Here is a 14,593-nt window from a genome sequence, read left to right as displayed (position 1 = left end):
TACGTCTTCATCAAATTCAAAACATTTTTTCACCGTTGGACAACCGTAGATGAAGCATAAATACTGCAAAAAGTGGTACAGCAGGTGGTACAGTAGACTAACGTTTAACTCTCTCTCTCTCTTCAATCCTGACCCCCCGGAGGGAGTGTAGTGGTCGACGTGATGTCGTGTATTGTCCGTCTCCAAAGATCTCTGTCTCTGGTCATTTCTTTTAATTCATGCATAGGTCTTTTGCATATTCCCGTAATTTGATCGATCCATCTTGTTGGGGATCTTCCTCGTGATCTTCGGTCTTCCAACTTTCTTTGTATAATGAGCTAAATTTAATTTTCTTTCATTATACCTCTCCGGGACCTAACTGCAGGTCAAAGTACCAAATCAATCTGCGAGCTATTAAAGTTGGGTGATGAAACCAGACAAGCGTATACGTCGCAATTGACGTCTCTGTATCTCTGGAATGAGACTTGTATTGAGAACAAAGCCTATCTCGTACCAACAGTGTAACATTTTTTTATATAATAGGATTAGTTTATAATTAATATAACTGTTGGGTTAAATTTTAAGCCCGCTAGCACTCATTACGGGTACGCCTATGGCCGTTTTCGTAAATAACTACCCCTGGCTAATTTTATTACCCTAACGGTAGAAACTTAGCGGTACTAGCACATTTCGTTGTCGGTACGACAAACACAAATAAGTTATAGAGACCCTAATAAACTAGTATTGTTATCTGTTTCGTATATAAACCTTCCAAGGCATTCACTACTAAAATTCCGTTAGGTATTCCATTCGGATCTACGACAAAAGGTCGCCAACAATTGGTCGAGCGAAAAAATGTCGCGCACATTTGAGCGCGTATCAAAAGGTCGCCGGCGAAAAAACAGCGCCGACGAAATAAGGTCGCGTGCAATTGATCGCGCGAAAAAAGATCGCGTCAGAAAATATGTTTTCATTTGCATACTTTAACTTTCCTTCACACTTAATCCAGGCTTAGGTCAGATTTAGATGATGCAATAGAACTAAAGGATTGCTGTTAAATAATGACCCAAACAGTTAAATATTTTCTTATTAGTCATTTTAACCTATTGGTAAAAAAATTTCGTCAACCCAATATTGACTTCTAAATGACTTTAGTTTTATTTTCCACTTTAAATAATAGGAAAATAATTGGAAGTAAATAATCCTATTTGAAATTGATCATGTAAAATGTTCGACCAATTTAATGGTCGAATTAAGGTAATTTTAACTGTAAATGTTGTAGGGAAAGTACCTAGAGGTATTATTTCACGACTTGGCAGTGTCGCAAAATTTACCCTTGGTTATTTAAGAGTAAGTTTTAATATAAGCTTAATATATTTTACAGGGTATATACTACATATAGATAGGGTAGGTTAAGGGCTACCATCTTTATTAAAATAAAATTTCCCAAATAAAATAATGATATTGTGGTTAAAAATTATATAACAGGCACAGAATTTAGATCCATATATTAAAATTATTCACGTAGAACAAAAAAAATACTTTCTTCATGTTAAAAATTGTTCAATTTTCAAGTATATTCACTTGAATAACCTGAAAATACCATATGGAATAATTTCCCATTCTCCTATATTTCCCATCTTCCTACACATCCAAAATACATTAAAAAGTATTTAGATATACGTTATTTTTCCCATCCTCTTATACATCCAAAATACATTAAAAAGTAATTAGATGGAATTCCAAGACTAATCGGCTCATAATGCATAAAGTTAAAGTATGCAAATAGAATTTCTTTAGAACCCTTTTTGAAAACCAATTGAATGGTTTTAATAATGTAAACCATGACGCGATCTTTTTTCGCGCGATCAATTGCACGCGACCTTATTTCGTCGGCGCTGTTTTTTCGCCGGCGACCTTTTGATACGCGCTCAAATGTGCGCGACATTTTTTCGCTCGACCAATTGTTGGCGACCTTTTTTCGCGACACCATTCCATTCTATTCAAAGAGGGAATGGGCATTACCAGGTTTTATGATCACTCTCCGTTTCGGTAATATTTCAATTAACTTTCCCTTTCGAAAACCCCCGTTAGGTTCGTTGCTTCCTCTTGCGGTCTGTTTGAAGCGCGACCCTATTTCAAAGGATCTATTTTTTTAACACTTTACAACTCAAATAACGTTACTTTACTTAAAAACGCAAATAGGTCGGTTCCTTTTGAGAAATGCAATTTTTTTGAGTAGGGAGATTATATCCCCACTTTTTTAGAAGGAAAGCATCGCAAAGATTGCGAAGAGAAAAAGGAACTTCGTGGCAGGGTATCGTGGGGTACAGACGTCTGTCTAGTATCTAATACCTTATCTACCATCTACCTTACCTACAATATATCTTATCTGAGTGATATTCACTCTCGTATCGTATCTGTAATTGGATCTAACATCCGATTAGGTTCAATTACCAAATAACTTCAGTGTCTGCTTACTAAGTAAAGTAAATAATATAGAGTCAGTGCAAATTCAGAGGCAGAGCAACTGTAAGTGTCTTAATAATCCTACCTAATACTATTTCCAAAAATAGAGCAATCTAGGGGCTATCTACCTCAACATATCTTCATCTGTGGTTAAGGCTAACCTCCGATGAATCTCATCAGCGATTTCCTCGATAGTTTTTTATTCATTAATAAAACTTTTCATTGTCAAAACTAAGTACAAACATTCACTAATTCCTTAATGGCTGTGCGATTGGCTTTTTGTTTATAAAACCAAGTGCGGGCTGGTTTTTGATTTTTGAACAGTAAACATTTGTTAACTTTGTATGCTTTGCATTCAATTTTATTATATCTTTGTACTTTATATTTTCTATCAATCATTAAGTTTACCATATCAGTTATCTCGATATAAGCCCTAAACTAGTAAAGAGAGGTTTCTCATTATAGATGCTTGATTTGTTTTTTTTTTTATTCATAACCAGGCTCTCTTTACTGTGTTTTTAATTGTGCATGTTTTTGTTATAATATGATACTTGTGTTTATTCTATCATAATTATTGTTTATTTCTAACTGTACACCACAACACATTAATTGTTGGTGCAGTTCTTATTGGTGTATATTGTCTTCTCTTTATTTCTTGTGTTTTTTTTTTGGACTCACCCTTCTGGTATATTGTCGTCTCTTTATTTCTTGTGTTTTTTTTTTGACTCACCCTTCTGGTGAGCCATTTGTTAATATATTGTTTTTTTTATTTATTTTACTAGTTTTATTTATCTACTATTAATAAGTTCCCTGATAAAAGAAATTACCGCTAAATATTAACTAATTAACTGTCTATATCTTTTCTGGTATTTGGTCTCAGAACCTCATTATCTTTCCTTACCTACCTGTTTTCGTTTCTAAGGTTTCTTAATTTTCCCCTTGCAACCCCAAAAAGTTAAGTGGCGCCCTGTATCTCTTCTCTTATCTTAGGTAATTTTACCTATCTATCTTTTTATCTGTTTCTCTTCTCTTATCTACCTTCTCTTGTCTTATCTTTACCTATTTCTTCTCTTGGCTCCCTTTCACGTTCCAAAAGCTAGTTTCGAACCCACGACTCGCTTCCCACCTACCATCTGGCTGCCGTCGCAGTGTCTCCATCGGTGACCTGTCTAGCACCATCAAAAAAAAAAGGTTTCCGAGGTTACAACAGCATCAAGAACCCGAACTGGTTGGGGAGAATTTGACTTTCACACAGCTTGTAAATTCTCTTACGGATTATCTTTGGGAACAATTTCGGGAGATATGGTTTGTTTAGCAGTAAATGGTTGACTTCAATTAGTGCGGTCGTAAATATTATTAAATTTATCTGACCTGGCCCATTGTTAAGACCTACCGGGAGCGATAAGCAACCGAGGTAGACAGAGTTAATCTTTTGACAATTAACACTGACTAGACGGTACTCCTATAATAAAGCAAAGAATCCACAAAATTTACAATAATTACGACGACAAAAACAAAAAAAAACGGATGTAAAATATTTTGCTTTGCCTTATATACCCTAAATTAATGTTTTCAAATGAGTTTTAAAATAAATTAAATCTATTTTAATTGCTAAGATATAGAAAAAACAAACATTCAAACATATTTAAATTTTACCTGAAACCGGGCCTTTTATACTATTGAAGTACCAGTACAAGTATTGACCATTGAAGTCAACCATTTACTGCTAAACGTACCATAACTCATAAGACTTATTCTACAGTATCCTTCGCATTTTTTTGCTCCTAGTTTTTTTGGAATTGCAATAGACTCAGACTTCAACCATTCTGTTGGTATTTCTAAAGAGTTGTATATGTTATCGAGAATATTTGTGATTACTGCTATTGATTCGTTGTTCATTAGTTTAAGTAGTTCTGCTTTTATATTATCGGGGCCTAGTGCTTTGCAGTTCTTTAGTTGTATTATTGAAGAACCTGAGAGAGTGGTTTGGATGCAGCTCGAAACAACTATTTAGAGCTACTGCCTCAAAAATTAAAATAGCTATGATGATTGCCAACCTCCGTAGCGGAGATGGCACCTGAAGAAGAAGAAGTTGTATTATTGCAGAATAAATTTCCTGCTATAATATTCTTGGTCCAGTTGAATGGATGCAATGGGTGAAACACAGAAGAGCTCTTAAAACTCAGGAGAGTTCTGAAAGGGTCGTTCCAAAGGGCTGTGTTTAAAAACTGGGGCCGGCCAATCGAAAAAGTTAGTCTGATTGAGATTTTTTACTTACTTGCTAAGGCAATGTAGTCGTGGCCATTTCCATCAGCATCTGGAGTCTGCCCGTGCCAGAAAATAAGTCCGCTCGATTGGTTTGTGGATAATTCCAGGGCTATAAGTTCTTGTTCACCATCACGGTGAGCGAGAAGGTCTCTGTTAAACTCTAGATAACCATTTCCATCAAAGTGGGCGTCGTTTCGAAGTTCGGTAACTGGAAAAAAGAACAAATTAGATAACGTAAGTTTAAAAATTGTAACAAAATATTGAAAAAAAAAGCAAAAAACTCACAATTTTGTATAAGTAGCGATGTTATATTTTATACAACAATACAACGCTACAAGCTGCATAGAATCGCCCTCATATCAAGCCAAAAAGGCATTGCACAATTTTTACAATTACTCTTCTCTACTATCTCAGTGATGTAGAAAAACTTTTTGGCATGATGGAGATCCTAGACAGCATGTAGCCTTGTATAACTTGTTTCAAATTTATATGACTTGATAATGATGTAATGTATTCTGATGTATTCTGTTAAGGTGAACCAGCAACCTTTCCTTTCCTTTAGGTTCTAGGTTGGTTTGTCTAGTCTAGTTGTAAAATTAATAAATATACTGCTTACCTTGGTCACAGTTACGTCCAGTAAATCCAAGGGCGCAATCGCATACGTATTGGGAATTCTTCAGACTGCAGGTACCTTGGTTCTCACATGGATTGGGATCACACTTGTTTTCTGAGGTTTCACAGTTTCTGCCCGTGAATCCCGGAGCGCAAGCGCATTGGTATTCAGTAGGCGATAGAGGGTAGCATTGTCCACCGTTCTGGCATGGTTTGTTGGAACAGCTGACGTGCCTGAATGGTCTTTCGGTATTGCCACCGGAGATGGTATTCTCGTTCTCGTCTTCGGCGCTGCAGTCACGTACGTTGGCCGAGTCCGTTATGTTTTGGATCAGATTGATATCGATACCAGCAAGATTAATCTAAAAATGAAGATACAATGATTTATTATCAATCCGTTCTAATAATACAGTGTGAAAAATAGATATCCAATTTAATAAAATGCTAGGACGACACGTGAAGCAGAAAAGCATTTGTCCAGTACTATAACTCCTAGCCCCATCTAGAAAAGAAATCTGAACTACCTACTGACATTTTTCGTAGATTTTTTTACAGCTTGGTCCTTCTAGCCGGATTCTTAATTAAAAAAAGCGTTTTATTAGCACCACACAATAAATAATCTCGTATGAGCACCAAATTCACTCAGACACCAAATTTTGAATGAGATCGATTATGAATATGAATCGTTTATAACGTTTTTAGCAAGTTAGTCAGTATTTTCGGTTGTTTTTTATTCAAATTATTTTAATAATTTTGGAACAAATATTTTTTTACAGACTTTTCACTAATTTTTTCTTTGATATCTTTAATTCTGTACAATTGTGTCTCAAATACTTTCAATATGAATACGACAAGATGAATGAAATAATCTCTGAAGTTAAAGAACACTGTGAAATCAATGTACTAGGGGATTTAAACATACATAAATAATGACGATAACAACCAGAGAGTTAAGCGTTAAAAACGGTAAAGCAGTAGGACCTGGAGACATCCCAATTTAATTACAAAAATATTACATGAGATGTTGGTTAAACTATTTAATAAATCCTTGACAAAATATCCCTGATGATTGGAATGTTGGACACATCAGCTCAATATACAAGAAAAGGGATAAACGCAGATGCTCTAGTTATATGAAAATAACTGTTACCAGCTCAGTGGGGAGGTTGTGCGGTCGAATAATAATAATAAAAGAAAGAATAGAATCAAAATACGAAGACATGGAGGAACAAAATGGATTTCGTGCAGGAAGATCATGCACTGATAATATATTCGTTCTGCAGGAGGTAATAAAAAAACGAAAGGCAAGGAATCTATCTACCCACCTATTGTATGTAGATTTAGAGAAGGCATGCTTTGATATTTTTCAATACCTTTGAAAAAACTGTTTCAAACATTGACGAAAGTAAGTCACAGTATATAGTATGTAGATGCTATCGCAAATATATACAAAAATGCAAGAAGTGTCGTTAAAGAAGGAAACTTTATAGCTGAATCATTTCCAATATCAAAGGGGTTTTATTGTCTGTCTCCGACCTTATTTAAAATATCTATTCAATTATCGCTACAGCAGTGGAGGAAACAAGTATCCGGAATGGGAATAGACATAGGTGGTGGTAAATGTCTAACAATTTTGTTTTTCGCAGATGATCAGGTAGTCGTAGCGAATGATGAGGAAGACATGGACTACATGTTTAGAAAACTAGAGAAATAATATGAAAAATGAGGCCTCAATATGAATATGTCAAAGATAGAGTATCTTAAAATAGGGAATGATGAAGAAAATCCAGAGTTAGAAATTAAAACCACAAAAACATGTAAAGAATATAAATATCTCGGATCTAGAATATCTAAAGAAGGCACTACCAAAAGAGACATCGAAAACAGAACGCAGCAGGGCAAAAAAGCGGTAAACATTCTAAGCTGTCTACTATGGTTTAAAGATATAAGACAAAAAACGAAATTGACAATCTATCGAACCTTGGTAGAGGCTATTATGACTTACGGAGCAGAAGTTTAACAGATCATGAAAAGAGATACAAAAAGAATAGAGGTAGTAGAAATGGATTATCTAAGGAGAGCGTGTGGTATATCCAAAAAAATACACATCAAGAATGAAGATCTTAGAAGGAGGAGAAATACTGTAGTGTAGATAGAATTAAAACGATACAACTAGTGTGATATAGTCACGTGAAACGAATGAAACGACAGAAAACGATGACGGTCCAAATGCGAGAAGCGGTAGAAACTGTAGGAACCTCGCTTATAGATATAGATATGTAGTTAATTTCAATATACTTACATCGCCTATGCAACCATTGAAACCGGAGTAAACTTGTACTCCTTCGTTAATTCTGATGTGATGTTTGTCGTATCCTCCCACATACAAAGGCGTTTGAAGGTTGATCGTCTTGTAATTACCAGGTAATCGTCCAATTGCTGGTGCTTGTCCGTCAACCATCAGTCTGCCTTCGCTCAATGATCTAGTTGCTGTAAGTACGTGCCAGTTGCCAGGTATCAGTTCTTTTTCGTCTCTCATCACAGTGACACCTAAAATGGATTATACTGTAAATAAAGTATTCGGAAAATATATGTAAGAGCTTTTACCATTTCCAGCATCAAATCTGAACTCCAAATGCCTGTCTTTGATAGCCAAACTGATGAAGTTGCCATATCCTTCCTCGCTTTCACCGCAATACAACAAAATTCCGTCTTCTAGGTTATTTGGTTTCACTTTCAAGGTGAGCTTTAGTTTCCTAGCAGGTTTTGGAGTTGGATACGCAATGTACGCGTCATTCTGGAATGCTGGTTCGATTACTGAGATTTCTCTTTCACATCTTCGTCCGGCACGACCAAGAGGACATTGACATTCGAAACCGTTGTCGGTGTCGATGCATCTGCCAATTCCGCAGGCGTCTAAAAATATAAATTACATATGATACAATAGGGTATGTCGGACATATATGTCCGGACATATATGTCCGACAGGGCCATATATGTTCAGCATGCCATATATGTCCGACATGGCCATATATATTCGACATGGTGATGAATTTGTTAAAATCCGGTCCAAAAATGACATAAAATTAAAAGAGATTGGAATAATACGAAATCATAAAATAACTTACGTGGTGAGCAAGCTTCACCTTTCAGTTTATTGCAAGTTGGTCCACTGAACCCTGACGAGCAAATACACATGTAACCTTCCTTGGACAGAGCTTCTTGGCATGCACCTTGGTTCTGGCATCTACTTTCGCTACATGATTCGCACGTGGTGATTCCGGTCTTATTCAAAGCCTCGCGTAAAATGTCCAAGTGAGCGTGGCCTACCTTAAAGCGACTGATGCAACCTACGAATCCATGATACTGTTCATGATTAAGTACTTCAGGTGAGATTCCGTTATGACTTGGTACTCCTCCAAGATACATAGGCTCAGTCAAGTCTAATCCGGTGTATTTTCCTTCAGCAACAGCTACAACAGGTCCGTCTCCGTCAACGTACATCGTTACCTTCCTTCTATTCCTCGAGATTTTGATTGTATGCCAGTCGCCAATAGTAATAGGTCTGTCTGCTCTAACCAGGGTCGTTCCTGCTCCCAAGTTGTATTTGAATTCGGGAACGCCACCTTTCAAAGCCAGAGAGATGTAGTCTCCGCTTATGTCGCTACCTTTGTTGCCGTTGTAGAGAAGTAAACCAGTGTCTTGTTGGGGCTTGAAGGAGATCTCGAAGTTGAACTGCATGTATGAGTCAGATAGAGTCGGGACTGTTATGTAACTGTTGGGAGCTTGAGTGAAGTAGGGAACGATGCCGGTTACTACTAGAATGACTGGAATGTCGATGCTTCTTTCACCGTTGCTAGCAGTACACGTGTAAGCACCTGCATCGGATCCATCTACGTCATCCAATTGGATAGATTTCTACAAAATACATAAGATAGCGCTATATACTTATTATATATTAGAGATCTTACCGAGAATTCATCAACACCTCGTGGTAGCTCTCCTCCTTGTTTGGTCCAGACGTAATCCACAGCATCGAAATCAGAGTTGCAGTCCAGACGGACAGTGGAACCTCGTTGGGCTTCCTTAATTTGTACTGGGGGCTGGTCTTTATATTGGTCATCTAAAAATTAAACCAAAGTCAATCTAACATTGCTAAGTATTACAAGCTAATGATGTAACGCTACTAGTGAAACTAATGAAAAACGCAACCTAGCAAAAAGACAAACATAATATGTCCGTAATTTGTGAAGTCGCTTTTTCTACATCGACCGATCATTATAATAAAAAATGATATTTATAAACAAGTAAAATAAAGTTACATCAAGTGGCGATTTTCGAGGTAGTAGACAGATTTGTATACTTGGGTTGCCTGATACCCAACAATGGAGATAGCACCTCAGAAATCAAGCGTAGAATAGCAATGACTCGAAACCCGACAGCTAAATTAATTAAAATAAACAAATAGCAAAATTACCAAACTGCACTAAGCACCAAAATTAACGCACCACCTTAAAATGGGACATTTTTGATGTCTTGTATTTCGTAAACCTGTTGTCCGATTTTAGTGATTTTTTTAATATGTTATAGCTTTATTCTTCAAGAATATCGATGTAATAATATTGTTGCTAAACAGATAAGTGTCATTGTATACCGGGTGTAACAATGATAGTGTGTTTTTTCCTCAAAGTTTGGAACACCCTGTGGAATATTCTGGCGTATATAAAATATTGAAATTAAAACTCAACTGTAGTCTTATGCTTTCTTAACATTATGCTTTTGATTCATTAGCTTTTGTTGGATAATAATAGGTATTTAACGACTAGCCATGTTCTTCATCAATACAGGGTGTATCCCAGGCAACCAACTGACGTCATATAACGTCGAGGTAACGTCAGTTTTGGTTGAATATATTCACGTATTTGAAAATTACGTCATATAGACTTCTTTTGGAGGTGACTTTAAATACGTAAGATTAATGACGTTAAAGTAACGTTTAAAACACGTTTTCTTTCCAGAAAGTTTAAGTCTGACGTCACAAAATTGGGAGGAGCTTGTTTGTATTACTCCAAACAATTTCGTTAAATAATTTTCATAAGAAATTTCTCATTTATTGTTTACGTGGTTTGTGTCTTGTGTGATAAAATAAGACTTTTCATTTAGATATTTAGTTGAAGAAACGTGTTAATTAAGAGATTTGTATTCGTTTTTGCTCAGTGAGTTAGTTTAATGCAGTATTCTTCTTGACAACTGTTTGAGGTTATGTTTATTTTCTGTTAATGAACTAATTATGTGTTATCGACTTTTATCGAGTAATTTGTTAATAAATTATTTATTAGTTTGTATGTTTTTTCAGTTTTGACACAGTAAGTAGGTATACTTATATAAATAGTGAAAATTCTATAATGCGAGGGCTGGTACAATCATGCAGAATCAATGTTAGATTACTTCTAATGCACAAGCGATCTTAAACAAATAGTAGTATATCTTCATCGACACATGAGACGTAGACCTATAGGTTTCATGTTACCTATTTTTTATACTACCTATTTTGAAACATCTGAAAGAGGTCACTTTTTGAAAGTATTAAAGACGTGAATATTACCGACGTATAAAAGACGTCACCTTTTAGACGTTTTAAAATCGTCACAATTATGACGTCAAATCGATGAGACAAATACACGTGATTTTCAACGTCGATACTACGTCATAGAAACACGTCAATTGGTCATTTTTATGACGTGTTATCTACGTTATAAAAACGTCGTTTGGTTGCCTGGGATCTAAATAAGTGCGACAAACTTTAAGGGGTAATTCTGCATAAAAAAAATGACCATTTGCTTTATAAATATATGTCCGCAAATGCTTCGTTTCCGAGATACGGGATGTCGAATTTTTTCTTACAAACTGACGATTTATTTATTGCTCTAGAACCGGATGAGATATGCAAATGAAATTTGGTAGGTTTTAAGAGGTAGTTATTGCGCATTTTTTTGCGTACAATTAAGAATTTGATATTCACCATTGGCGTGCATACGGGTCATATTACCCGGTCATATTATCCGTATGCACGCCAATGGTGAATAGAAAATTCTTAATTGTATGCCAAAAAATGCGCAATAACTACCTCTTAAAACCTACCAAATTTCATTTGCATATCGCAGCCGGTTTTAGAGCAATAAATAAATCGTCAGTTTGTAAGAAAAAATTCAACATTCCGTATCTAGGAAACGAAGCATTTGCGGACATATGTTTATAAAGCAAACGGTCATTAATTTTTCATGCAGAATTACTCCTTAAAGTTTGTCGCACTTATTTAGAAACACCCTGTATTGATGAAGAACGTTGCTAGTTGTTGAAGTACATTTTTATGATCCAACATAAGCTAATGAACCAAAAAGCATAATGTTAGGAACGCATAAGGCTACAGTTGAGTTTTAATTTCAATATTTTATATACGCCAGAATATTCCACAGGGTGTTCCAAACTTTGAGGAAAAAACACACTATCATTGTTACACCCGGTATTCAATGACACTTATCTGTTTAGCAACAATATTATTACATCGTTATTCTTAAAGAATAAAGCTATAACATATTAAAAAATCACTAAAATCGGACAACAGGTTTAGGAAATACAAGGCATCAAAAATGTCCCATTTTTAAGGTGGTGCGTTAATTTTGGTGCTTAGTGTATAAAGAAAAACGTTTTGAACATTTTGAGCGAAAAATCATAAGACGAACATATGGAGGCATAAAATAACAAGATTTGTGGCGCAGGCGTTACAACTTTGAGTTGTATAGAAGTTTTGGAGAACCTGACGTTGTAAAATTCATTAAGGTAGAGCGGCTTAAATGGATAGGTCATGTAATCAGACAAGAAGAAGATGCCATAGTCAGAAAAGTTATTGATCGAAGAGAGGCCGATAGGACAAAGAACAAGAGGAAAACTGAGACTTATGCACCAAGAAAACTTAGAAAATGATTGCAAATTTATTGGAATTAGAGCATGGAGAAGAGTTGCCAGAGACAGGGGCGAATGGAGGATTGTTCCGAAGAAGGCTTTGGCTCATAAAGAGCTGTAACGCCACTGAGAATAATGATGATAAAGCTCCTACTACAGATCAAAGATCATCGTTCCAAGTTACCATGAAATAGTTAAAAATTCTAAAAAGAAGATATGGAAAAAACATTGTTCAAAGTTGTCTTGAAAGAATTGGAAACTTAAAAAAACTTTTGCTCAAAATATCATTGCTGTATTCTCAACTTACCAATTACATTGAGGTTGTAATCTCTGTACTGTACTCCTTGTCTACCATTCGCTTCGCATCTGTACAAACCAGAATTTTCAGGAGTCAAGCTAAGAATCTTCAACGAACCAGTAACACCTACTACATTGTTCGATAAAGGTCCGGATATTTTAGACCACATGGTTACTACCCCACGTTCGGAAGATTGACAGTGAACTTCGAGGTCTTCCCCTGCGTAGTGGTCTTCATCTGGAGGATTGATGTATAAGCTGGGCTCTGGAGGGAGGTAGGGTCTTCGTGTGGTTGGTTCTGGTCCTAAAACGGTAATAATGTAGAATGGGGAAGACATTTTATTAAATATACAACTATAGAGCATCTGTCGTTATATGAAACAATGGCGGTATACAGGAATTTTATGTAAAGGAATGTAGAGGTGTGAATGAAAATACTAGAAGAGAGCATTAGTATTTTACACGCTAAATAGATAAAATCAATTAATTTGGAATTTACGGAATTTAAGAGAAGAAAGATTGAAATAATGGAAATACCATATTAAAGAAAAACGTTTTTTTTTGGCTTTTGAATATTCATTTCTAGTCTGCTCTCTTTTACCCGTTTTTAATTGTGAATATATTTCTGCCGCATCTTCCGTTCTGCGAGACATTATACTGATACTGATGTCATCGGCATAGGCGGCAACCCTTTTTAGGAGATTAGCTTTTGCTATATTCAACTGGCTATCTATATAAGGATTTTTACAGCTGTCGTTTCTGTTTCTCCGTCTCAAGGTCTCGTTTTTCCATGGCCTCGTCCATTTCATCCCTCCATGATCTCCGGGGTCTACCTCTTCTTCTCTTTCCTATTGGGCTCCAATTCGAAATCTTTGATATCCACCTTGTACGATCTGTTCTTCTCACATCTCTCTCTTGTCGTTTACCCATTACTGAGGATCGTGATTTCTTCCAATATTCCTAACAATGTTTCTCCATTGGTCTCTATCTTCAGCTGCTCTAAGAGCTTCGCAGAATGAGTTTCCAGCTGAATGCTTTATTTGGTCAGACCATCTAGTTAGTGATCGTCCTCTTGATCTTCTCCCCGGAACATTTCCAGAAACAATTAATCTCTCCAAACTGTCGTCACCTCTGTGAACCACGTGACCAAAGAATTGCAGAATTCGTTGCAGACATATTGTGGACAGCCTTTTTTTAATATTGAGTTGGTTTAGAATATAAACGTTTGTCCTATGAGCTGTCCAAGGTATGCGCAGCATTCTTCTCCAGTAGCACATCTCAAAGGCATCAATTTTTTGGCGCTCGCATGCGCGAAGAATCCAAGTCTCTGCTCCGTATGGAAATATTGAGAATACAAGGGCATTCACCAGTCTTATCTTGATATTTTGAGAGATAGATCTGTCTTTCCAAAATTTTGTTAGGCGACTCATCGCATTTTTTGCCATACCAATAGGTCTCCGAACTTCTGCTTCACAGTTACCATCGTTAGTTATATACTAGACCCGAGATAAACAAAGGTGTTTACTATCTGGTATTCCTGTAACATGTTAGTCAGTTGAATAGTGTCGAATCTGTCGACCACCATTATTTTTGTCTTAGCTTTATTGATTTTCAGACCAACTTTATTGCTTTCGTACTCAACTCTTCGCAGATCAAACATTTCTTGTTCATTTGCTGATATAGGTGTAGTGTCATCAGCAAATCTTAAATTGGAGATTTTTCTACCAGCTACTGTTACTCCACCGGCCCATCCTTCTAAAACCATCCTCATGACATGTTCACCATAAATGTTAAATAAGTCAGGTAACAACACGCATCCTTGTCTAACACCTCTCTCGGTCTTGAATTGGTTTGAGAACTTCTGATCTAGTCGTACTGTCGCTATATTAGACTGGTACAGATTTTTAATAAGTGTCACCAGGTGCATTGGTGCGCCCATTTCTATTAAAATTGACCAGATTTATCCAGCTTACATAATCAAATGCCTTTTGGTAGTCAACAAAGC

General features: G+C 36.2%; 1 protein-coding gene across 37 annotated transcripts in view; it reads right to left on the bottom strand.

The window, feature by feature from the left end:
• The window catches only part of LOC114332075 (basement membrane-specific heparan sulfate proteoglycan core protein), a 1,202,649-nt gene that overhangs the window by 20,846 nt on the left and 1,167,210 nt on the right, over nt 1–14,593 (bottom strand). For all 37 annotated transcript variants that reach the window (XM_028281834.2, XM_028281940.2, XM_050653272.1 and 34 more), the window contains 7 exons: nt 12,599–12,892; nt 9,300–9,451; nt 8,457–9,246; nt 7,936–8,244; nt 7,631–7,878; nt 5,333–5,690; nt 4,727–4,924 (listed from right to left, as the gene is read on the bottom strand). In XM_028281834.2, coding sequence (XP_028137635.2) covers nt 4,727–4,924; nt 5,333–5,690; nt 7,631–7,878; nt 7,936–8,244; nt 8,457–9,246; nt 9,300–9,451; nt 12,599–12,892 — 2,349 coding nt within the window. The remainder of the gene's footprint in view (nt 1–4,726; nt 4,925–5,332; nt 5,691–7,630; nt 7,879–7,935; nt 8,245–8,456; nt 9,247–9,299; nt 9,452–12,598; nt 12,893–14,593) is intronic.

The sequence above is a fragment of the Diabrotica virgifera genome, chromosome 6, assembly GCF_917563875.1.
Source record: "Diabrotica virgifera virgifera chromosome 6, PGI_DIABVI_V3a".
Taxonomy (NCBI): domain Eukaryota; kingdom Metazoa; phylum Arthropoda; class Insecta; order Coleoptera; family Chrysomelidae; genus Diabrotica; species Diabrotica virgifera.
The sequence above is the reverse complement of the archived record's forward strand: the minus strand, read 5'-3'. Positions and strand labels throughout refer to the sequence as shown.